The sequence below is a fragment of the Castor canadensis genome, chromosome 11 (assembly GCF_047511655.1).
Source record: "Castor canadensis chromosome 11, mCasCan1.hap1v2, whole genome shotgun sequence".
Taxonomy (NCBI): domain Eukaryota; kingdom Metazoa; phylum Chordata; class Mammalia; order Rodentia; family Castoridae; genus Castor; species Castor canadensis.
This window is the reverse complement of record NC_133396.1, coordinates 5238879-5260609: the sequence shown is the minus strand read 5'-3', so window position 1 is coordinate 5260609 and position 21731 is coordinate 5238879. Positions and strand designations below refer to the sequence as shown.

Below are 21731 nucleotides of genomic sequence, written 5' to 3'. Positions count from 1 at the left end.
CGCACCACTTCCGGCCGCACGTCGCCTCGCTGCTGCGCGCTTCCGGTCGAGCTCCAGTTGACTCCCACGCTGTGTGTCTGTGTCGTTTGGTCAGCCGCGGGTGTGCTGTGCTCGTTTCGCGGCCGCAACGCAAAGTTGCGGGACCGGGCCGTCCCCTTTTTGCGGTCGGGTGGTAGTAGCCTGGGCGAGGTGGCTGAAGGCTACGTGGCGCCCGGGAGGCGGCCCCCGACGGTCCGGCGAGCCCGCGCGCGCATCCTGGCAGCCCCGCGTCCTCCGACGCCCACCGACGACCCTCGGGACGAGCGCGGTCTCCAAGGGCATGTGGCCCCCGCCCAGCGCTTTCGGTTCTCGGGGGAGCCGGGCCCGGGAGCCGAGGAGACCGTGCTGGAGGTCCGCGTCCCGCAGGTGCGTGAGCGGCACCCGCGGCGAAGCGCGCGGTCCCGCCGCGTGGAGGCGCCCAGGCCGAAGCGGGCCTCGGCAGACCTGGTTGAGGAAGTGATGGGGACCGGGGACCCTCAGCTCCGCGACCTCCCGCTTTTAGGTTGGCCCCAATACAAAAGTTTTGGCAGATTGACATTTGGGGAGCGTGCTAGGAAGGAGTGTGTCCTACCAGGAAAGTGGCGTTCTTGACCCCTCGTTAACTTTGAACTTGTTGAAGGGCTTTATTGATTCATCCTTGGCTCTCAGCCTCTTTCGGTGCTGGGGATGGAACCCAGGGTTGCGTGCTAGGCAAGAGCTGTACCATTGAGCTGCATCCCAGTCCCGACTAGCAATTTGGTGTAAATTTTGGGACCAGGAATTCCAACTCAGTGCTGGAGGTTTCTTGCGTTCAGCTTCCTCTGAACTCACAGCTGCACCATTAATAATAGTTGAACCTTATTAGGGTTTTCATTGCACTGTCAGTTTGCGGCGTTTATTTGATGTTAACAGCAGCCGGTGAGTTAGTAATCCCACGTCAGAGAGGAAGAAACAGTTTGAAAGAAGTAAAAAAGGCTAGAATAGAACCCATTTCCAGTACTTTCCAAACGCCTTCACGTTAAAATATTTTTTTTTTTTGACAATACTGGGGTTTGAATTCAGGGGCTTTGCGCTTGCTAAGCCGATGCTCTATTGCTTGAAGCACACCTCCAGCCCTGAAAGTAACTCTTGATTTTGCTTAAGCTTAGGGGATGAAGATATTCCCTGTGAATAGAGGCGCATCTCTATTCTGGTCAGACATCATTCATTGGGCCTTTAGTGTCCTCCTGGGCAAAATCCACCAGGTCAGGCCCTTATTGGTGGTGTACCCCTATACCTAGTACCTTGAATGTTTTAGGGAGTATTTGTTTTTGAGTGGATCACTCATGATAAAGCTTGTATCTCCGGTTCTTTCACCTTTGACAGTTTTACATCTTTAGCCTCTTTCTACCACTCCACCAGATGACTGAAAGACTTGCAGCTGTATTGCTAGCATTGAGTGCTTTGTGACTTGCGTTGAGTATTCCTTATTACCTTCTGAGACAGTGCTTTTCAGCTGAGGAAAAAGTATTTACAGTTTAGGCAGCTTGTATGAGGTCACACAGATCTAGAGTTGAACACAGATTGGCTTGCTCCAGTGGTGTAAACTGGTTCTTTGCCTCCCTAAATATTGGGCTCTCATGATTCTAGTCCTTTCCAAAGGCTCTCGGTGCTGCCTTCTTTCCAATCCAGGATTCAGCTCCACAGTACATCTTCTAGGATGCCTTTCTTGATATGCATTAGCATAGGAAGTTACACTTGTGCTTAAAACCTTCCAGTATCTTCTTGTTGCACTTAGAATAAATTCTAAACTGTAGCTGACTCACAGCTCAGATCCCAACTTTACCTCTGACCTTATTTGCAGGGTGTAACATGCCTGTAGCTCCCATGCCTGTCCTGCCAGGGGCTGTTTGGCAGCCATGAGGCCTTTCAGTTCCTACATCAAGGGTTTTGTCTGAGTCATCCTCTGCCTATCCACAGCAGCCACCTTGTGGTCACTCTTGCCTGCCCCCATCCCATTACTATCTCACAACACCTTGCTTTACTGTCTTGTAGCATTTGACACTAACCAAAACTATGTAAATTGCTGTTGTCTTTCTCCAGTAGAAGGTACACAGTCCATGAGAGCTACATCCCCAGTCAGAATGTTTCCTGATCATCTGGCATTGTTTAAATGCTTGTGGAAGCATGGTGACACAAGCCTGAAATCCCAGCACTCTGGAGGCTAAGGCAGGAGGTTCATGAATTCAAGGCCAGCTTGGGCTACGTAGTGAGATTGTCTCCAAAAAAACCCAAACAAATTAAAAAAAAAACAACCCACAAAGCCAGGTGCCAGTGGCTCACCTGTAATCCTAGCTTCTTGGGAGGTTGAGATAGGAAGGATCAAGGTTCAAGGCCAGCTTAGACAAATAGTGTGAGAGACCTTTATCTCCAAAATAACCAGAGGTGGAGTGGCTCAAGAAGAGCACCTGCCTAGCAAGCCTGAAGCCCTGAGTTCAAACCCCATGCTGCCAAAAAACAAAAAAGAGAGAGATCCAAAATAACCAGAGCAAAATGGATGGGTGGATGGGAGGTGTGCTTCAAGTGGTAGAGTGTCTGCTTTGCAAGATCCAAGCCCTGAGTTAAAACCCCAGTTCTGCCAAAAATTAAAAAACAAAACCCCAAAAGACTTGTGGAACTGATTGAGTGCTGTGAAGAATGTTTATCATATGGCATGGTGGTTTTATATCCCTACAAGTTGTAAACTGGATTGTCATTTTTGTAATGGATGTCAGTGCCTGACAGTAATTACTGTATAAATATTAATACTACAATTTATAGCAGCAAAGTTATTTGCAAACATTCTTTTCAGGTCCTGCATGTTCAATATGGAATGTATGTTTGGCCCTGTGCTGTGGTCTTGGCCCAGTACCTATGGTGTCACAGAAGATCTCTGCCAGGCAAGGCTGTCTTAGAGGTACACAGGCCCCCAAGGTTTCCAAAATTTGGGTTATGTTAAGATTTGTCTACATGTTATTAGCCTTTGTTAAGTATTTTAAAGTCAGGGATGTTCTGGCCAGCTTGAAAAGTCTGAGTTCAGGAAATATCTTTACGTTTTGTTTTGTTTATTTATATTCGTTTATTCACATGTGCTACATTGTTTGGGTCACTGCTCCCCCCCTCCTTCCCCCTCCTCCCCACCTTGTCTTTGTTTTTTTAAAGTTGTTTTAAAAAATATGTGAGACTGTAAGTGGCTCACAAAGCCTAAAGGATTTACTAATTGGCCCTTACTGTAGGTGAAGTCTACTAAATTTCTTGGCACTGGCAGCAGTGTTCACCCTTCCCCCAAAAATAGAGTGACAGATCTAGCTATGTAGCCCAGGATGGACTGGAACTTGCTGTCGTCCTGCCTTAGCTTCCTGAGTGCTGAGATTACAGGTGTGAGCCACCACACCTGGCTGGCAGCAGTCTTCATGGCTGTGTTTAGGATGGCTTGCCAGGGTCATCCAGGCTCTACTGGAACACTTGAAGTGTTTTTCATATTTTGGCTGCTGTAAAAAATAAGTTGGAGCCAGGCACCAGTGGCACACGCTTAGGAAAAAACCATCACAAAAAGGGGTGGTGGAGTGGTTATGAGTTCAAACCCCAGTACCAGAAAAAAAAAAAAAAATGTTGGAGAGCTTAACAACTTTCTGAGTTCGGGGTGCTGGAAAGTCCAAGAGCAAGGCACCAGTAATTTGGTAGCTGTCGAGGGCCCAAATTCTGGATCATCGATGGTATCTCCTGTGTGCTCACTTGCTGAAAGCAGCATCAAGGTCTGCTCATCTCCCAGAGGCCCCACATCACATTGACATTTAGGTTTTCAACTTAAGTAATTTTGGGTGGATGGGAACACTGACCATAAGCATAGCCCTTCCCATATTTTGGAAGTGTTGAGATTAGCTTTTAAAAATTTTTTTGGTGGTACTGGGGTTTGAATTTAGGGCCTCATGCTTGCTAGGCAGGCGCTCTACTGCTTCAGCCATTCTACTAGCCTTTTTTGTGATGGGTTTTTTGAGATAGGATTTTGTGAACTATTTCCCCAGATCTGGCTTTGAACCACAATCCTCCTGATCTCTGCCGCCTGAGTAGCTTGGATTACAGGCATGAGCCACCAGTGCCCAGTGAGATTAAATTTAACTTTCTCATCACTCTGCCTGGATTTAGACTACTGAGGCTTAGAATTAAGTTTGAGACAGGTTCTCCTTGTTCTGTAGCCTACGGTGGCGTCAAATTAGCAGTCCTTCTCCTTGTTCTGTAGCCTACGGTGGCGTCAAATTAGCAGTCCTTCTGCTTTGCCTCATGTATGGGCCACATCTGGCTAACATTTTAGCAAATCTGTAGAAATTACAACTTTCATACTATGCTTGGGCAATCTCTATGCCCGTGCTCAAACTGGTGGGAAGTTGTTTCAAGTCTATACTGCCAAGCCTATTCCTTAGCATGTTTACAAAGCACCTTCCTATTTTCTAGGCCCTGCTAGAAAATCTCCCTTAAACCATGCATGGTAATAAATGCTTGTAATCCTTGCACTCTGTAGGCAGAGGTAAAATGGAGAGTTGAGTCCAGCCTAGCTATATACTAAGACCCTGTCTTAAGAAACAACCCTCCCCCCAAGAAAAATCCCTTTTAATAGAAGCTGTTACATACTTATTTTAGCTACAGAACAGTAATTAATACTGGTAGTGACAGCTGGCCACAAATATAGATCACCAGTGTGCTATCTTAGGGAATGTGAAGCTGCTTTGTGTGTCTCAAAATTCCTCCCCTGTGCATTGCAGTGAAGCTCCCTAAAGTGTTACTGAATATGAAAACAATGTCCTTTTAATATTGAAGGAATATAACCACTATAACCTTTTACCTTTGAGTCAACCATTAAAGGGATGACAAATAGTGATCTTCTGCAAGACAAACTCTTAGGCCTAAACTTTTTATAGGTAAAGGGTTTCCCAAAGGGTAAATGTGAACCATGCTTGCCATTCCAAATTTTAAAAATGCCGTTTTCTATCATTACTAGATTGGAGCTGGAGTGAGCCTTCCAGGAGTCCTGGCTGCGAAATGTGGTGCTAAAGTAATACTGTCTGACAACTCAGAGCTGCCCCACTGTCTAGAGCTCTGTAAGCAAAGCTGCCACATGAACAACCTGCCACAGGTGCAGGTTGTAGGACTGACCTGGGGCCACATATCTCAGGATCTCCTAGCTTTACCACCACAAGACATTATTCTTGCATCTGATGTGTTCTTTGAGCCGGAAGGTAAACTCTTGCTCTAGTAAACTTAACCAGATACTTTGGGAAAATTCCATTTAAAGAAGTCCTCTCTCCTCAGACTTTGAAGACATTTTAACAACAGTATACTTTTTGATGCAGAAGAACCCCAAGGTTCAACTGTGGTCTACATACCAGGTTAGAAGGTAAGTGAATAATCCTGGCTTACTCTCATTTTCACTAGCTCTTAATGACAGTTTTTAAGGGTAAAATGAAAGTTATCAAGGAAAACAGGAAAGACATAAATTTTAAAAACAATTTATTTCTTTTAGTGCTGACTGGTCACTTGAAGCTTTGCTCTACAAGTGGGATATGAAATGTGTCCACATTCCTCTGGAGTCTTTTGATGCGGATAAGGAAAATATAGCAGAATCTGCCCTTCCAGGGAGACACACTGTTGAAATGCTGATCATCTCCTTTGCAAAGGACAGCCTCTGAACCATAAGCTCTCCTGGGATACTGTCAATACTGATCAGCAACTATGACCAGACCACTTCAACTTCCCGAACAAATGCAGTGGGTATGAGGATGGTCAAACCTGCTGGCCTTAAGATTGTGTCACTCATGGACAACAACCAGGAAACAAAAATTAAAAGACTTATAAAGAGTAAGGGCTTGGATTGTTTTGTTCAGGTGTTGAACCCAAGGACTCACACTGTTAAGTACCCGGCCCTTGATCTTAAAGCCACTGAAATGGCATAAATTAGGTTGAGAAGGTAATAGTCCACCACTGCAAGAGCAGCGCCTCGAGCACTGTTTACCTATTCAACAGGCATTTCCATTTTCTTGTTAGTTCAGGAAAAAAGGCAGGTGCTGAAACATTTTACCCTTATACCAACCATGTCTATGGCCAGTGACACTGGACAAAAATCACATAGGTCTTTCAAATAAAAGGGCAAAAAAGACCAAGACATATTCTAGAAAAGCTAACACCAAGAAAACATTTTAATTAAACTACAGAAACAATGGTTATAGTACAGAATATTCATAAGCAAAAAGATACACCATGTTTTAAGTACGTACAAAGTTACAAACCATTTGCTTCCTTAACATTTTTCCATACTTTAAATTTATACATGAGGATGATTGGATTTACCATTTTGGAGGGGGAAAAAGGGGGGAAAAAGTGTATTATCATCAGCTAGATGTGCTCACTGTATGCTCCGTTATTTATATGCAAGACCCGGGTGACTGGAAGTGCAGTTGTCAGGCATTTTAATAAACTGGACAGCCATTTGTTTCTGCACGACAAGGCATCTTTACACAGGAGCAATCAGGAGAAAACAGGAAACAGCCAAGCACTCTGCACTGCAACACGCCACCTTAACAGCTAACCAGCATTACTCAACTGCTACACAACTGCGCCTAGTGCACAAAAATACATAAGAGAAGAGATTAGAATTGTGTTTGGTAAACAATCCCTTTTTTTTTTTTAAATCTTTTCACTTGAAAAGTCTTTATACAAATTTGGGTTCAGATTACCACTTAGATCTGAAGGTAAATAACATATATCAACAAATTTACACCAACTTTTGTAGGTTTTTAATTTTAAGGAATGAAGGCAATGTTGAGTCAATCTGTTGACAGATTTAGGCTGTGTGTAATGGCTGCACGTTTCCTTTTTAAGTCAGGAGGCCACAAATTAGGTTACCAATCTGTTTAATTTCAAACAAAAAAAGTCAGCACTATATAAACAAAAATGAAATTTTACCTCAAATATCCAATCCAATAATGAAATCTGAAGTCGTTCACCTCACTAAATTACAAGAAATTTGAATAACAGCAACAAAATGGCACACAAAAAATGAATTTGCCACCTGAGGCAAAGGTAAAACAAGTAAAAAGTTAGACAAATGTTACAAAATAACCTTTTCAATAGCCAGTTGCTTGTTCCAAGGACTCTTCCATGGACCGATGGACTGAGTATGTGTGGTCCTTTTTCCCCAAGTCCTCTGTTATGCTGCTTGACGATCCATCTAGGTTTGAAAAGAAAAAGGTTCAGCTTACCTCCCATCACTATGAAGGTACCCAAGTGCACATGGTTTCAGTTTCAGGCATGTACTTACTAAGGCTCTGGTGAAACAAGTAGGTTACAGTAAGGTTCCACCCAGCCATTATCAGATTTTTTAAAGGCCCAACTAAGAAATTTTCAAAGGCTGCCATCAGCTTGTACAAGTTTGAATTGTGAGTTCTTGGCCAAATAGGCAAGGTAAAAAAAAGGTAAGGGAGGGAGAAAAGAAAAAAAAAAAAAAAAGGAGGGAGAGGGGCTGTATCCAAACAAAATCTTAAAACTAGTTGATATTTTTAAAATTTATTTTCAAATGAAACATCTGGCAATTGAGAGTACTTTTAATGTGGTCTAGTTAGGGCCCTTTTCCTTTTAAAAAATTAGGACCAAACAATTTGAGAGTTAAAGACACACTATCCTTTCCCCACCCAGTGCAATACCTGTAAGCTTTCTTTTGGGTTTCCAAAAGTTCACTGCTTCTTTAATTGCAATTCGTTTGCCACATCCATTAGAGTTAAGAAGTCCCAGTCAGTCCAACAATGGTTGAACTGATTGTTTCTCTAAGAGGATAGTGCATCTTTAACGTTTAAAGACAAACCTGCTCCAATACACGCCCACAGAAACTGGTCCCTGGAGGATCAGCCAAATCAGTTAAAATCTGCAATACTGGCCAATATTCTTTTATCAAACAGGAGACCGCAGCTTTAAAGGGGGAAAATGCAGACGTTGGATAAAAACAGCAAGAAATAGTCATTGTCATCAATAGGTCTCAAACAGTCCACGACACAGCCACCATCCTCTAAGCTTGCACACATCCTTCCTTTCCTGCAGCCCTCGCTCACCCGCCCGCGCGCCTCCCGCGCCCCGCGCATTACCGTGCGCTCAGGAGGACACCGCGCCCTCCTCCTCCGGGGACTTCGGGGGGCTCTTGGAGCGCGACCGCGACTTGGACTCCCTCTTCGACACGGGCGGCGGGCTCCGCGAGCGGGAGCGCGACCTGGAGCGCGAGCGGGACCGGGACACGGACGACGACTTGGACTTGGATCTCCGCGCGGATCTGGACTTGGAGGTCGAGCGCGAGCGGGAGCGGGTGCGGGACCGAGACTTGGAGCGGCTGTAGCGGGACCGGCTGCGGGACCTGGAGCGGCTCCGACTCCGGGATCGGCTGCGGCGGCGGCGGCGCGGGCTGCGGGCGGGACGGGGACGGGCGGTGAGCGCGGCCCCGCCCGCCGCCGCCATTATCTCGCTGCCAGGCGCCATTTCCCTGGCCGCGAGGCGGGGCCCGCGTGGTCCACCCGGCCCGGCCGCCGCCCAGGAGGCCCCGCGCCCGCCCGCCCGCCGCACGTGCCCGCGCTCACCTGCGGCTCCGCCGTCCGTAGCCGCCGCCGCCGTACCTGCGTGGCGGCGGGCCGCGGCGGCTGTGGTGCGAGTCCGGCGGGCGGCCGTAGCGCGCCATCTGCACCCGCAGCTCGCGGCCGTCCAGCACCGCCCCGTCCATGGCGTCCATGGCGTCCTCGGCGTCGCGCTTGTCGTGGAAGCGCACGAAGGCGAAGCCGCGGGACTCCTTGGTGTAGCGGTCCCGCGGGATGTACACGTCGCCCACGCGCCCGTACTTCTCGAAGACGCGCCTCAGCGTGTCGGGCGAGGTGCGGTAGGTCAGGTTGTCCACCTTGAGCGAGGTCATGCCCTCCACGTCGGGAGGCGGGCGGCCGTAGCTCATGGCTGGGAGTCGGCCCGGGGCCCCGCGAACTGGCGCCGAGACTCTTAACGCCCTGGGCGGGCCCGCGCGTTCAGAGCAAGCGGCGGCTTCCTCAGGTCCGGGCGGTGCGACGCCGCGCCTCTTCTCTGGCAGCTGCCTTCCGTCCGAGGGAACCAGTGAAGGGCCGGGCAGGGAGGCGTGCTAACCACGAACCCCACCGCTGAGCACCTGAACAGCAACTGAACTGGCAGTGGCACCCCGCGCGTATTTATATGACTCCTCACAAAATGGCGCCCGCGCCACCCGGAAATGAATCCTCTGATTGGCTCGCCTGGCCCCGCCCCTTAACGGCGCCGCCGCGCGCCTAGCTGCGGCTTAACGCGCCTGCGCAGAGCCCGGCGGGCGGGCCAAAAAGCGCGCAGTCACTGCTGTTGGGAGGGGGAGCGGCATTTGAGGGTAGTTGGAAAGCCCGCGAAACGCTCTTTCCGCCTGCAAAGGCCGGCGTGGGCGCTCTGGCTAGAGGAAGAGGCGGTGCTTCCCATCTGGGCCCTGCCTTCATTTTATGCTAATAAGATGGGCGAATCTGTTATGCGCAACCCTCAATCCTGCATTTGTTAGTGGGGTACTCATGCACCTAATTAAGTGCCTTTCCGTGTCCCCGGCCGCCTCAGACGCCCTGGTCTTCGTAGGACTTCGCTCCCCCCCCCCTCTTTTTGCCTGCTCCCCCCGGGGGCGGGGCCAGTCCGGTGCGCATGCGCCCGCGTGCCCCGGCACGTCAGCGACTACGTTTCCCGGCGGGCGTCGCTGGTGCAATCAGCTGATCTGTCGCGTGACCCGCGGTGCACCAGGCCCGGCGGGCGGGGCCTCACGGCCGCTGCCACTTACCCCTGTCCTTAATCCCCTCGCTGGCCCCTGAATTCCGGGCGGCCACGTCCTGGGCACTGATCCGGGTGTTGGTCTCTCCCCTACTCGGATCATATCCCAGGAATGCCCTAACCTCACCCCGAGCCTGGGATTCTGACCCGAAGACTGGAAGTTGACAAGTTGGCTGCCTTGCCTGAGGATCGGTCTTCTCTCACCATCTCGCTTTCTCCCCCAGGATCGTCGCGGGGCCGCCCGGGGCCGCTGCTGACCTCTGGCAGAGCAGAGCCAAAATGTCCCCGGAATCCAAAAAGCTTTTCAACATCATTATTTTAGGAGTTGCCTTTATGTTTATGTTCACTGCCTTTCAAACTTGTGGAAATGTGGCGGTGAGTTGGAATCTACTCCTTCCTTTGAAGCGCCTATCTAAAACGCATTCCGAAAATGACAATCAACATTAATCGTGTCTAATAGCACGCGTAAATGGCACCTTGTATTTTCCCACCCAGTCTTCCTCGTTCTCCATGATCGGGTTTTAGTTCATGCGTCAGGCATTTCTCCTTTAGGGACCGGTATTTCCCGGTTTGGTTTGGGGTTGGACCCTAGTCGTTTTATTTCTTGTCTGTGTTAAGTTAGTATTTGGATGGTTCAGGCAGTGAAGCCCAAGGCGAAGGCTCCCCCCCACCCCCATTGGTTTGTATCCAGTTTCGTCCTTTCTCTCCTCTCATGATGGAGAGTGCTAAGTGGTAAGCACTGCGAATTTTGACATTTTTTCCTTCTGAGTACTTGGAACCAGACTTTTCAAGGGGGAGTGATATTGCAAAAACGTTTTCATTGATTACTTTTATCTTCCACACAGCAAACCGTCATCAGGAGCTTAAATAGCACCGATTTTCACGGCAGTGGATATACCAGGTATTGTACTATGTGCTTACTCTACGTGTAATAGTTGCTTGAATCCTACCATGATCTCCAGCAATACCATACCGTGCTTGAATGGGAGCGGTTGCTTTTTTTTTCCTGGTCGGTATCTAAACTGCTCTGTTGAGGAGAATGCAGTGCAATGAAAGATGGTGAGTTTAGCCCGGTGCTGGTGGCTCACACCCATAATCCTAACTGCTTGGGGGGATGAGATCGGGAAGATCGAGGTTTGAGGCCAGTCTGGGCAAATAGTTTGTGAGATTCTATCTCTCAAATAACCAGAGTAAAATGAACTGGAGGAGTGGCTCAAGTGGTAGAGCACCTGCTTTATAAGTGTTGCCTTTGTACTTGTGAAACCCTGAGTTCAAATTCCAGTCCCAACAAAAAGGACAAAAAAAACGGATGAAGAGTTTAGGTTTCCTGTGGCATTAGACACTGAGTTTGAAACCTGGCTTCACAACTTGATTGCTTCCTTACCTTGGCAGGTTGTTTCTGTGAGTTCAGTCTTTGGTCAGATGGTGGATCTAAAGCACTATGTCATAGTGCATGACATTTAATAACCACTCAAGTGTTGTCACAATTACATGTTCCCAGTCCTGAACAGATGCTTCTTGTCATTCTTGGAAACATTTGCTCTTTCTGCCCTTGTAATTCCATTTTTTATTGTAATTTAATTTGCAATTTGTAATTTTGTCAGGAGCTTTTAGTTCTTTTAAGGTGTTTAGTCCTTAAAGATGGAAACAATGAAAGCCTTTAACAAGTCACACATACCTTGGGATTGTAGTTGGGAGTATAATACATGCATGGTACACACACTGATTTCCCTTCTTAAAAAATCTTTTAAATTGACAAATTGTATATGTTTATCTGTACATATTTCTTTTAAATATGTATACATTGCAGGATGGCTAAATTGAGTTATATAGATAGAATTCTTAATTTTTCTATAGGTAGATATTGCATTGTGGCACCGCCCCCCACCCCCAGCCGCCATTATTATTTTGGTGCTTTATTGCTTATCCTAAGCCTTGTATATGATATTTAAGAATAAAGGAATGTTAGTGTCCATTTTTCCAAGTGATTTATAATTATCCCAGCTTTTTGTAGTCATGTGTCTTCTAAAGAACAAATGAAAGGACACTTTTGGTATTTGAGAGACTTGTGAAAGCCAAGAATAATTTACTTTGAAATTTTAGATCAAACACTGGTGAGTAAATGAAATCAGGACTCTAAATTGTTTTAGTCCATTTGTGCAAGACCCGTGTAGTAGGGATGGGTCAGTAGTAACTGAAAATGTTTTAATGGGAGTATTATTTGGGTTAAATAAATTCTGGTTTAAGCAAGTTGTAATTCTGTGCTTGTTATTTATAGCAAAGAAATGTGTCATTGCCAGGAGTTGTCGGCCAAGTTTGTAGAGCAGGCTAGGTACCTGGAGTCCCATTGCCAGGGATGGGATCCTAGCTCACCATTCATCAGCTACCCAGCTGCACTCGTGGGAGCTTACTTCACTCCAGTGTATTTTAATGTTCTGTAAAATGGGGGTAATCACGATAACCTTCTTCCTAGAGCTGTTAGGCTTAAGAGAAGATATATCTCTAAAGCACCTCTTATGTATTAGCTGTTATTGTAACTTGTCAATGGGTTGAAAACCTACCTCCACAGAGAACTGATTTAAAGAAATATCTCATGGCACTTCAATATCTTGTACAAATGAAAACTTAAACCTAGTATTCAGTTTAAGAATTATAAGTTCAGACTAAAGAATATGTAAGTTTGTTGCAAAATCTATAGCCTCTTAATAGAATTTTATGGGTTTTTTGGTTTGGTTGGGGTTTTTTTTGGTGGTACTGGAGTTGGAACTTAGGGCCTCACACTGGCTAGGCAGGTGCTTTACCGCTCCAAGCAAAGCCCCGGTCCATCTAAATAGAATTCTCAAAGTGAACTTTTGAGACAGTACTTAAAGATTTTGTTCTTTTTTCCCTCTTGTGTGTTATGTGTGCAGCATGGCAATTATTTATGGCGTGTTCTCTGCTTCAAATTTGATCACACCCTCAGTGGTTGCCATTGTAGGACCACAACTCTCCATGTTTGCCAGCGGTTTGTTTTACAGGTGAGTAGTGAAGTCTTCTTTCATTTGTTTCACTAGAACTCTTCCAGCCTCTTTCTAGCCCATAGTAGACATGTTTTTGGTGGTGGTGGGGATCGAACTCAGGGTCTTATGCATGCCAGGCACTCTACCACTGAGCTACACCCTGGCCCTTGAAGTAACAGTAAACTGTAACAAGAGCTTTCAGACTTGGACCAATATAAAGTAAATGGTATGTTAGGGGACTTGGCTCTCTACGTCGTGCTCGTCTAACTGATCTAATTGATGGTACCTGTGTATGTTAGGTATGTTGGGTGGCGGTTTTTTTTATTGTTGTTTCGTAAAACAAGGTCTCACTAGCCCAAGCTGGCCTCAAACTGAGGTCCTATTGCCTCAGCCTTCTGAGTGGGATTACAGACACACACCACTATGCCTAATGTATATCAGCTTTTTTGTGTGTGTGTGTGGGGTACTGGGGTTTGAACTCAGGGCCTATACCTCCAGCCACTCCACCAGCCCTTTTTTGTGATGGGTTTCTTTCAAGATAGGGTCTCTTGAACTATTTGCCTGGGCTGGCAAATAGTGATCCTCCTGATCTCTGACTCCTGAGTAGCTAGGATTACAGGCATGAGCCACCAGAGCCCAGCATATACCCGTTTTTGTTTTATTATTTAATAAAAAGTATCCACCAGTCTCTTTCCCTGAGGATTATTATTTTGTGAAATAATTTTATGTTCTTTCAAGGTGACCAGCAGGGAGCCACGTGAAATAACGAAGTGCTCCTGGGCTGTAGAGCTACAGTGCATCATCGTATGTTAAACTGTTGCTGTCGGCCATTGCAAACCTGTAAAAAGTCTGATTTTACAGATTTGAAATAGTAAATTAAGAAATGAGAAGGGTGCGGGGGGAAGGAGGAAGAAATGACCCAAACATTGTATGCACATATGAATAAAAGAAATAAAAAAAAAGAAAGAAAGAAATGAGAAGGGTGCCAGTGGCTCACGCCTGTAATCCTAGCTACTTGGCAGGCTGACATCAGGAGAGTCATGGTTCCACACCTGCCCTGGAAAACAGTTCGTGAGACCCCATCTCCAAAATAACCAGAGCAAAATGGACTGGAGGTGTGGCTCAAATGGTAGAGTGCCTGCTTTACAAGCATGAAGCCCTGAGTTCAAAACCCAGTACCACCAAAAAAGAAAGAAAAGAAATGAGTATCCCATGTTTGGCCCTTTTTCAAAAGCAAGGAAGTGCTTTACAGGTTGAATTTTAAAGAAGAGAACCCCCAGAACTGACTCCTAGAAGGCATGCTTTGCATTGTATTTCAGGTATTGTTTGACCATATTTCGTTGACCTGTTATATTTTAGCATGTACATTGCCGTTTTTATCCAGCCTTTCACGTGGTCCTTCTACACAGCATCTGTGTTTATTGGAATTGCAGCTGCTGGTGAGCATTTTTGTTTTTATCACATCTGTTTTCTGGGGCCTATAAAGGGTATCATTTATGTATTTAGTATGTAAAGCCAAGTGATTTCATTCCCTTGATAAACTTTTGATTTGAATTTTAGTGCTTTGGACAGCACAAGGAAACTGCCTGACAATAAATTCAGATGAGCACACTATTGGGAGAAACAGTGGAATTTTCTGGGCACTCTTACAATCTAGGTAACAATCCTTTTGGAGCTCAATCTTTTCTTTGTTTTTTGTTTGTTTCTTTGGTTGGTTTTTTGGCACATCGTTTATTAGGTCTTTGCTTTTTGCAAATTCAGATCTTGCATGTTATATGACTTAAGTTGCTAGCTGAACATGATACTGACTCAGATTCCACGGAATTACCTAAAATGCATGGAACTACCTTATTCAAACTTATGATTAGTAATAGAAAGTAATATTAACCTTTGTGTATCTAGCATTTGCTATATTTCAGGGACTTTTGGGTTATTTATTTAATTTCACGTTATCCTCACACAAACTCATGAGGTGAGAAGATATTATCTCCATTCTACAGATGAGAAAACAGAGACTCAGAGCTGAAGCTATTGTTATCTGGACTCCAACAGCCCCATCTTTCCCACTGAACTGCACTGCCTGATACCTCTTAACAAATACTAAAATTCAGAAGTGAAACTACTCATACCAGTACTGAATGCTATAGCATATTACTATTTCCTAAGAAAAAAAGCACTCTTGGATTTCAGGAATCTGTCCTGAGAATTTACCTTTGTGGATGTTTAGTTTTACTTTTGTTCTTTTGAGACGGAATAGTCTCATGGTGTTGCCCAGGGTGGCCTTGAACTCCTGGACTCAATTCAGTCCTCTTGCTTTAGCCTCCCAAGTAGCTGGGAATAGTTAGGACTACAGGTGTTTACCACCTCGCCCTGTGCAAATGTTTGGTTTGAAGGAGTTGTAGGTTAAGAAACAGGAGTGTAAATGAATGAATCCATCCCCAGGAAAGTATGCTAAATAAATAAATCATAGATTAAAAAAACAGATTCTCTAACATTTGAGATTTTTTAAAGGATAATTCCCAGGAATTATTTCTAGAGTTCCAGTCATCACGTGTTTCAAAGTGAGTCAAGTCCTCTGAAGGGTGCCTCTGAGTCAGGTTGCTGTCACATGCATGGAGTCAGAATTCCATCTGGGTCAGTTAAATTTCTCAGAAAGTCAGGGTGGAGTTGATAGTTTTAAATAACTTACAGTAGATATATCCTGTAAATTTAAAAATTAGGTCTCTCTTATCTCTCCCTCTTTCAGTAAATAATAGGAATAATTGTTTTTAGAAACTATAAGTTTTACAATAATTTTCCACCATCCTCTCCTCTCTTTTCTCCCCCCCAGCTTGTTCTTTGGAAATCTCTACATATATTTTGCCTGGCAAGGGAAAACTCAGATATCAGGTTTGTTTTATTCATGTTGCTTTATTTGGATTGGTTCAAAGCATAACGGCAGTTCCATAGAAAGACCCATTATTCTTTTATTCAAGCATCATTCTAATGAAATCCATTATCTGACGTTCTCTAAGATGGTTGCTTTTCTAAGTTTTCCTTGGATTACATCAGTAAATGAGAGTTACGGCTAGTGACTGTGCTGGGGGTGGGGGCGGCTCACAGTGCAGAGAAGGTTACGCTGTGCGTGGACGTGCTGTCCATCCTCAGGAGGCTTTTCGTGTGCACTTGTTTCAGCCGTGCACCTCCTGTATCAGAGAGCACGGTTGTGTTCCTGTGCAGTTTTTCTTTTGTCTTGTTTATATTTCTCTAACAGAAGGACAGAGGTGGGAAATGGCCCATTTACCTCCTCATTCTGTTTGTAACTGATACATTAAAATAAAAGTTTAATGAATTAGAAGCAGGTTGTTGCTCACTGATAACACTGATTCTGATAGTTTGGTCAATGCCATTGACTCTCGTTTCATTTCTCCTTAGAGAGTGACCGAAGAACAGTGTTTATAGCCCTAACAGTGATCAGCCTTGTGGGAACAGTTCTGTTCTTTCTCATTCGGAAACCAGAGTCTGAAAATGTCCTTGGAGAAGATGAGTCTTCTGATGACCAGGACCTGGAAGTCAACGAGTAAGAAGTTGGAAATATTGCTTTTTATGTGAAGTAGATTTTGAGTAAATCTAGTCTGGAGAACTGTAACTGACACCTGATACTCTCTGTAGGTTACTACAGGCAGCTGTGAGGGAAGAGCTTTCAGGCAAAGATAAAGGGGCTGTGAAGGAGGAAGAAGGAAAAGGCCACCTGAGGAAGGGAGATAGTTCAAGGTTTACAAGGGTTTAGGTCTGTCCTGGCTTATCCACAGATCTGTGAGCTGAGCAGTAGCTGTAATCCCTTCCTGCCTCTGGGCCTCAATTCCTCGCTCACTCAGCAGGTCTCTCTGTGTTTCCATAAAGTGAAACAGAAAACAGTCTTTGCTCTCTGTTTCCTGTTTCTGTGATCCAGCTCGAAAGCTTTCCAGTTCCTGTGCCATAAGTGAGTGGCAGGGCCGCCAGCAGTTGTTACCACCAGGCTCTTGGCTTACAGTGCCTGGCTCTTGTACTAACTGTATAGGTGTTTTTTCCCAAAGTGGTGCAAATAGGGAAATAAACATGTAGCCCTGTGCTTTTGTAAATGTTGTAAGTCACCTGAGCACATTCGGTAGTGACACTGTTTAGAACAGTGCAGGCAATCTCTCTGTAGTGTCTCTAGACTTTGACAGGGAGAATGAGAAATCAGTCTTAGCCACCTTCATTTTGCTTTGTTTATAAATTGATAAATTGTGAACATTTTTTTTTAGACAGAGTTTCACTATGTAGCCCAGGCTGGTTTCAAACTCATGATCTTCCTGCCTCTGCCTCAGTGCTGGGATTATAAGTATGCTCCATCATGCCTAATTTATCATCAGAACTTTAGGATTGAGCATTTTGTGTTCCTTTTTTAACCTAAAAAATGCCTAAAATCCTCTATTCAGGATCTTTAAGTGTTCAGAATTTGCACTAAGTTTATTTCAAGCAAGGAAAGGTGGTATTTTGGTTTGGATATGCATGTGTGGGTTTGTATACATATGTATAACTAACACACACACACACACACACACACACACACACAGTCACACACCACCTAACAAGGTTTCTATCAATGACAGACTGTCTCACTTAATGTTCAGCTTTGTCCTGCCCATACCTGGGGTAGCTGGAGGTTGTCTTATTTTAGAATTCTTTTTTTGTTCATTTGTCTGTTTGCTTTTATTTTTGAGATAGGGTCTCACCTAAGGTTGACCTTGAACTCAGGATCCTCCTGCCTCAGCCTTCTGAGTGCTGGGATTACAGGTGTGTGCCACTGTGCCTGGCTCTTATTTTAGAATTCTTGTATTAGATGGGCACCCATTCTTGGGACCCCTCCCTCCCAACTCTGGAGGTTCTACTCTCCCACTTTACACTTTCCTATCTCTATAAACTCTCTCACCTTATACACACACAAAAGCATTGTTATATTACAGATGTCTTCCTTTAGTATCTCACTGAATTGAATTGTAAGTGATTTACAGCTGAATTTATTGCATTTTAATGGTGGGTAGAGTATACTTCAGTTCCTACTTATTTTGAGGTCTGGAATCATCCAGCAGCTCCTGTCCAGTTAACTGTACAAATGGGGGTACTCCCACATTATGGAGTCTAAATAAATAGTATATGCTTCCAGAAAGCTTTACTGTTGATTAGACCATGCTACTTTTTTTTTTTTTTTCATTTTTATTTTATTATTCATATGTGCATACAAGGCTTGGTTCATTTCTCCCCCCTGCCCCCACCTTTTTTTTTTTTTTTGTAATCAGTAATTTGTTTATTTCTTAAGTTAACTGGACCTCTGTTAGGTTTCTTTTTTTTTTATAAACAATAGTTAAATATCTAGGAGAAGTAGACTTGGCTGGTAGGTTTGTAAGATGTTTTTAAAACTTTTTCTATAATCTTATCAATCATATTTAAATTATATTATCTCATTATCTCCTACAGGTAAGTGATAGAATCCTTATTTCACAAATGAGGAAATAAAACTTAGAGAAATGAAATCACTGCCTAAAACCACATGACTAATAAGTATTGAAGCTGGGACTCTGTGGCCAAAGCCCCGTGTTTTTAACCAAAAGATTAGTTTGTATCACCGCTGTGTCACGTGCAGGATATTCATGGTTTTGAAGAATTTTAATGCTGAAAGGTTTATTTTTAGATAATGTGGATGATGCAACCATTGAGTAGTCAAGGATTATTTCTACAGTTTGAAAGTAGGAAGGTAGAGTGCATTTCCGTCCTCCCTGCAGTGTCACTTCTGAAGAGGAGGTACATGACTGTGTGTGGTGAGTTTTGAAAGAGTTGTCTTCCGTTCAGATGAAGAGGCGCTGGCCCCTGGGCCCTGAGGACCATGGGACAGGAATATTGCCTGGCTACACAGAGAACAGAGCTTTCATGAACTTAAGTAAAAACAGCATAGCAATTTAGTGTCTGCATAGTATTTTGCGCTCTTTAATTTTCAAGGGAAAAATTGATTTATTTTATTTCCTCAGGTCTGCCCAGAACAATGTGACAAAGGCAGTAGATGCATTTAGTAAGTATTTTCTGTGCCGAAAATACAAAACTTCATCATTTTCCTCTCCTCTTTATCAAGGTCTTTTTTTTTTTTTTTTTTCCTTAAACTATTTGCCTAGGGTTGGCTTTGAACCATGAGCCTCCTGATCTCTGCCTCCTGAATAGCTAGGATTATAAGTGTGAGCCACTGGCACCCGGCATTTTCTTTTTTTTTTTTCTTCCTTTTGGCGGTGTTGGGGTTTGAACTCAGGACCTCATGCTTACTAGGTAGGTGCTCTACCACTTGAGCCACTCCACCAGCCCCTTCTCCCCTTTCCGTGCTAACTTTGGATTGATGATCTATTAATGTTTTAATTTTTCCAGATGTGCAGCTCTAAAATAAACGAGTTGCTCCATAATTGTCTAACACAGGGGTATGAGGGATGAATGATAACATGACTGCCCATCTGAACAGGTGTGTGAGGGGGGCTGGAAGAAGCAGTGCTGCACTCAGGTTCCCTTAGGCGTGGGGACTGTGGGAGTTCACACGGGGAGGTGAGCAGAGGAGTGGCTCCAGTGACCTGGTGGCTAACAAGAGCCAGTCACTCATGGACTGAGAGGCCTTCCTGGCCAGGTTCTCTGCTGAACTCCTCATGTGGTTTACTTCCTGTGATTCTCACAGCAGATCTCTGCATGTTGTATGCTGCAGCTATCTTTGTCTTCATTTTAGAGAAAATGCTTCCAGACGTTGTCAACAAGTCTGCTAGCTCTTTTCCTTCTCAGTACCGTTCACAGATACCCACGTGGTTGTTGTGGGCAGGACTCAGGACGTTGTATTCGATGGCCAATGATTGGAGAAGCGAGCCCCACCCCAGTGCTTGGGAGTGTGTGATAACTCAGCAGCTGGGAGCATGTGGTTATCAGCATCCAGGCTTTAACTTTGGCCAGCCAGCAGCATCTCACTGACAGGCTGTCAGTGATCTTGGGGTTCAGACTGGTAGAAAGAAATTTATAATTTGCTGAAGGTCAAGCGGCTAGGCAGTAGGTGTTAGAGCTGGGATTTGAGCCCCACTCTGAGATGGGCAGAGCCAGAGGCTCACGTATTAGACATGTGTGGCTCCTTCAGCCACAGACTCCTGTCTCCAGCTTCTACTCACGGCTCTTTTGGCTTCTTGTCTCCCTGGGGGAGAATCTTACCAAGGCCTCACTCTCCATGGAAGCAGCCTTTGGGGGCCACACTTAGAGTAAGCCTCCAGTGAGCCATTAGGTCTCAGGCATTATAGCCTCTAAGACTGGCCATCAGGTTGCCTAGAGCTAGAGTGGAAATTCCTCATGTAATTGGCTATGGCTTGGCTCAGAAGAGGCAAGCATGCCCTCGGCCGAGCCTGCTTCTAGAAAGGCCTGAGAGCATGCAGGCCTGAGCCTTGTGTACTGAGTGTATCATTAGAGCTGTTTTATCAGGCTTTTATTTTGTGTACTTTTTAGTGTTGGGAATGCATTCATAAATACAAATTGTGCTATGTGTATAACTGAATAGACGATAGCCCAGTTGCCCTACCAAGATGGGAGGTCACCACCATCACAAGTCTGGCTTTTAGCTTTGCAGGCCTAGGAACTTATCTGTCAGAAGACTCACTGTGGATCAGAAGAATCAAGGGAAAGGACTCAATCAAGTTAATGTAGGTCACAGAAACTGCAATTTAACAATGGAGGAAGGCTTGCAATATTTTTAAATGAACCCTTTTGTGGCTATTCTTCTCAGAGGCCTGGAAAGTCACACTGGCTTATGTGGCAAGCTTCAGGTTAGGAGAGGGAGATGGACGGCCTTCAGGCTTACGATGGTTTCCCAGTGCTGTGAGCTTGGTGCAACCTCCCTGCTCCTAAATTACAGAAGCCCCCAGCTGGCTGTTGTTCAGAGTCAGGATGGCCTTCCGACATAGTAGACAAACTCTGCCTCATCTCCGTCTGTACTCTGAGATGCTGGAGCGTTTTGGGCCACATGGGTTTTATCCACATGGGTTTTATCATGGGGCTGGTCCATTCCGTGGTGGTGGTCAGCTGTGAGAGGATAGTAGGCTGTCAGTTTTGAATGGGGCAAGGTGACAGCAGCCAAGGAGGATGAGGCACAGACAGTGCTGAGGGAAGCAGGTTTAGATGGTGGCTTCTGGTTGTGGAGCAGCATGAGTTCTGAGGCAGCAGGGCAGCCAGAGTCAGGGGGAGAAAGAGAGAATGCAAAAAATAACTTGTCTGCCAGCCAGGGGTTCTCCTGCTTATTAATTAGTCATGCTGCTTCTCCAGTTGGTGCTGTGAGGGAGGGGCACAGGTAAGGTTCCTGCTTATCTGAACGTGCTCAATTCCTGAACTGAATGCCAAAGTTTATGGGATTCTAGAACATGCTAGTGAAATTTTTAAAAATTTACTTATTTTTATTTTGGAGATACTGGCTTGAACTCAGGGCCTCATGCTTGCTTAGGTAGATGCTCTATCACTGGAGCCACCCCCCCACGCCCTAAATACTTATTTTTCTATCTTGTCAAAACAATGCTAAAGTTCCTGTGCTAGAATTAGAATAAATGCCTAGAAACAGCCAAGACAGCAAAAGAGTTTTTAAGAAGGGATTGAGGGGCTTACCCTGATAAACTTTAAGACATCTTTAAAAATTAATTTGAAAACATTGGAACAGCAAGGCAAGTGGAGTAAAGTCTGTGCCTGTATAGCAGTAAAGGTGAGTCTCAGCCTTCATGGTGGTATATAGTTGTAATCCCAGCTACTTGGTTTTACTTTTTTTTTTTTTTTTTTTTTTTTTTGGTGGTACTGGGGTTTGAGCTCAGGGCCTCATGC

The 21731-nt window shown here is 45.0% G+C and overlaps 3 protein-coding genes across 9 annotated transcripts in view; 2 read left to right on the top strand and 1 right to left on the bottom strand.

The window, feature by feature from the left end:
- The first annotated feature begins 20 nt into the window (after positions 1-20).
- Mettl23 (methyltransferase 23, arginine) lies at positions 21-5893 on the top strand. Of its 4 annotated transcripts, none has more exons than XM_020162516.2 (5): positions 21-405; positions 2849-2953; positions 5033-5270; positions 5344-5428; positions 5555-5893. In XM_020162516.2, exons 2-5 carry the CDS (start codon positions 2870-2872, stop codon positions 5718-5720), a joined length of 573 nt encoding a protein of 190 aa, XP_020018105.1. In that variant the 5' UTR covers positions 21-405; positions 2849-2869; the 3' UTR covers positions 5721-5893. The 4 variants fall into 4 exon arrangements, with proteins under 4 accessions (XP_020018105.1, XP_073901157.1, XP_020018106.1 ...); XM_074045056.1 differs by having other exon boundaries at positions 185-405; positions 2849-2936; XM_074045057.1 differs by lacking the exon at positions 21-405 and adding an exon at positions 432-541.
- On the bottom strand, positions 5525-9266 carry Srsf2 (serine and arginine rich splicing factor 2). 3 transcript variants are annotated; one of them, XR_012438419.1, is made up of 4 exons: positions 8649-9266; positions 8166-8476; positions 7889-7992; positions 5525-7258 (listed from the first exon to the last, which is right to left on the bottom strand). XR_012438419.1 is itself a non-coding variant. In XM_074045055.1 (3 exons), exons 1-2 carry the CDS (start codon positions 9008-9010, stop codon positions 8173-8175), a joined length of 666 nt encoding a protein of 221 aa, XP_073901156.1. In that variant the 5' UTR covers positions 9011-9263; the 3' UTR covers positions 5525-7258; positions 8166-8172. The 3 variants fall into 3 exon arrangements, 1 of the variants encoding a protein (XP_073901156.1); XR_012438420.1 differs by lacking the exon at positions 7889-7992 and having other exon boundaries at positions 6629-6647; positions 7151-7258; positions 8649-9263; XM_074045055.1 differs by lacking the exon at positions 7889-7992 and having other exon boundaries at positions 8649-9263.
- Positions 9267-9812: 546 nt separating this feature from the next.
- Mfsd11 (major facilitator superfamily domain containing 11) overlaps positions 9813-21731 on the top strand; it is a 33930-nt gene continuing 22011 nt past the window's right edge. The window contains exons 1-8 of one of the 2 annotated variants that reach the window (XM_074045054.1): positions 9813-10239; positions 10710-10765; positions 12774-12881; positions 14223-14302; positions 14424-14520; positions 15694-15752; positions 16278-16422; positions 18890-18930. In XM_074045054.1, coding sequence (XP_073901155.1) covers positions 10144-10239; positions 10710-10765; positions 12774-12881; positions 14223-14302; positions 14424-14520; positions 15694-15752; positions 16278-16422; positions 18890-18930 — 682 coding nt within the window. In that variant the 5' untranslated portion in view covers positions 9813-10143. The remainder of the gene's footprint in view (positions 10240-10709; positions 10766-12773; positions 12882-14222; positions 14303-14423; positions 14521-15693; positions 15753-16277; positions 16423-18889; positions 18931-21731) is intronic. The other variant, XM_020162511.2, reaches the window with a different exon arrangement.

Coding starts and splice junctions, on each gene's coding strand:
- Mettl23 (XM_074045056.1), top strand. CDS start 320: ATGTGGCCCCCGCCCAGCGCTTTCGGTTCTCGGGGGAGCCGGGCCCGG. Junction 406..2,848: donor TGGAGGTCCGCGTCCCGCAG/GTGCGTGAGCGG, acceptor CATTCTTTTCAG/GTCCTGCATGTTCAATATGG. Junction 5,429..5,554: donor TCTACATACCAGGTTAGAAG/GTAAGTGAATAA, acceptor TATTTCTTTTAG/TGCTGACTGGTCACTTGAAG.
- Srsf2 (XM_074045055.1), bottom strand. CDS start 9,010: ATGAGCTACGGCCGCCCGCCTCCCGACGTGGAGGGCATGACCTCGCTC. Junction 8,477..8,648: donor TACGGACGGCGGAGCCGCAG/GTGAGCGCGGGC, acceptor TCCCGCCCGCAG/CCCGCGCCGCCGCCGCCGCA.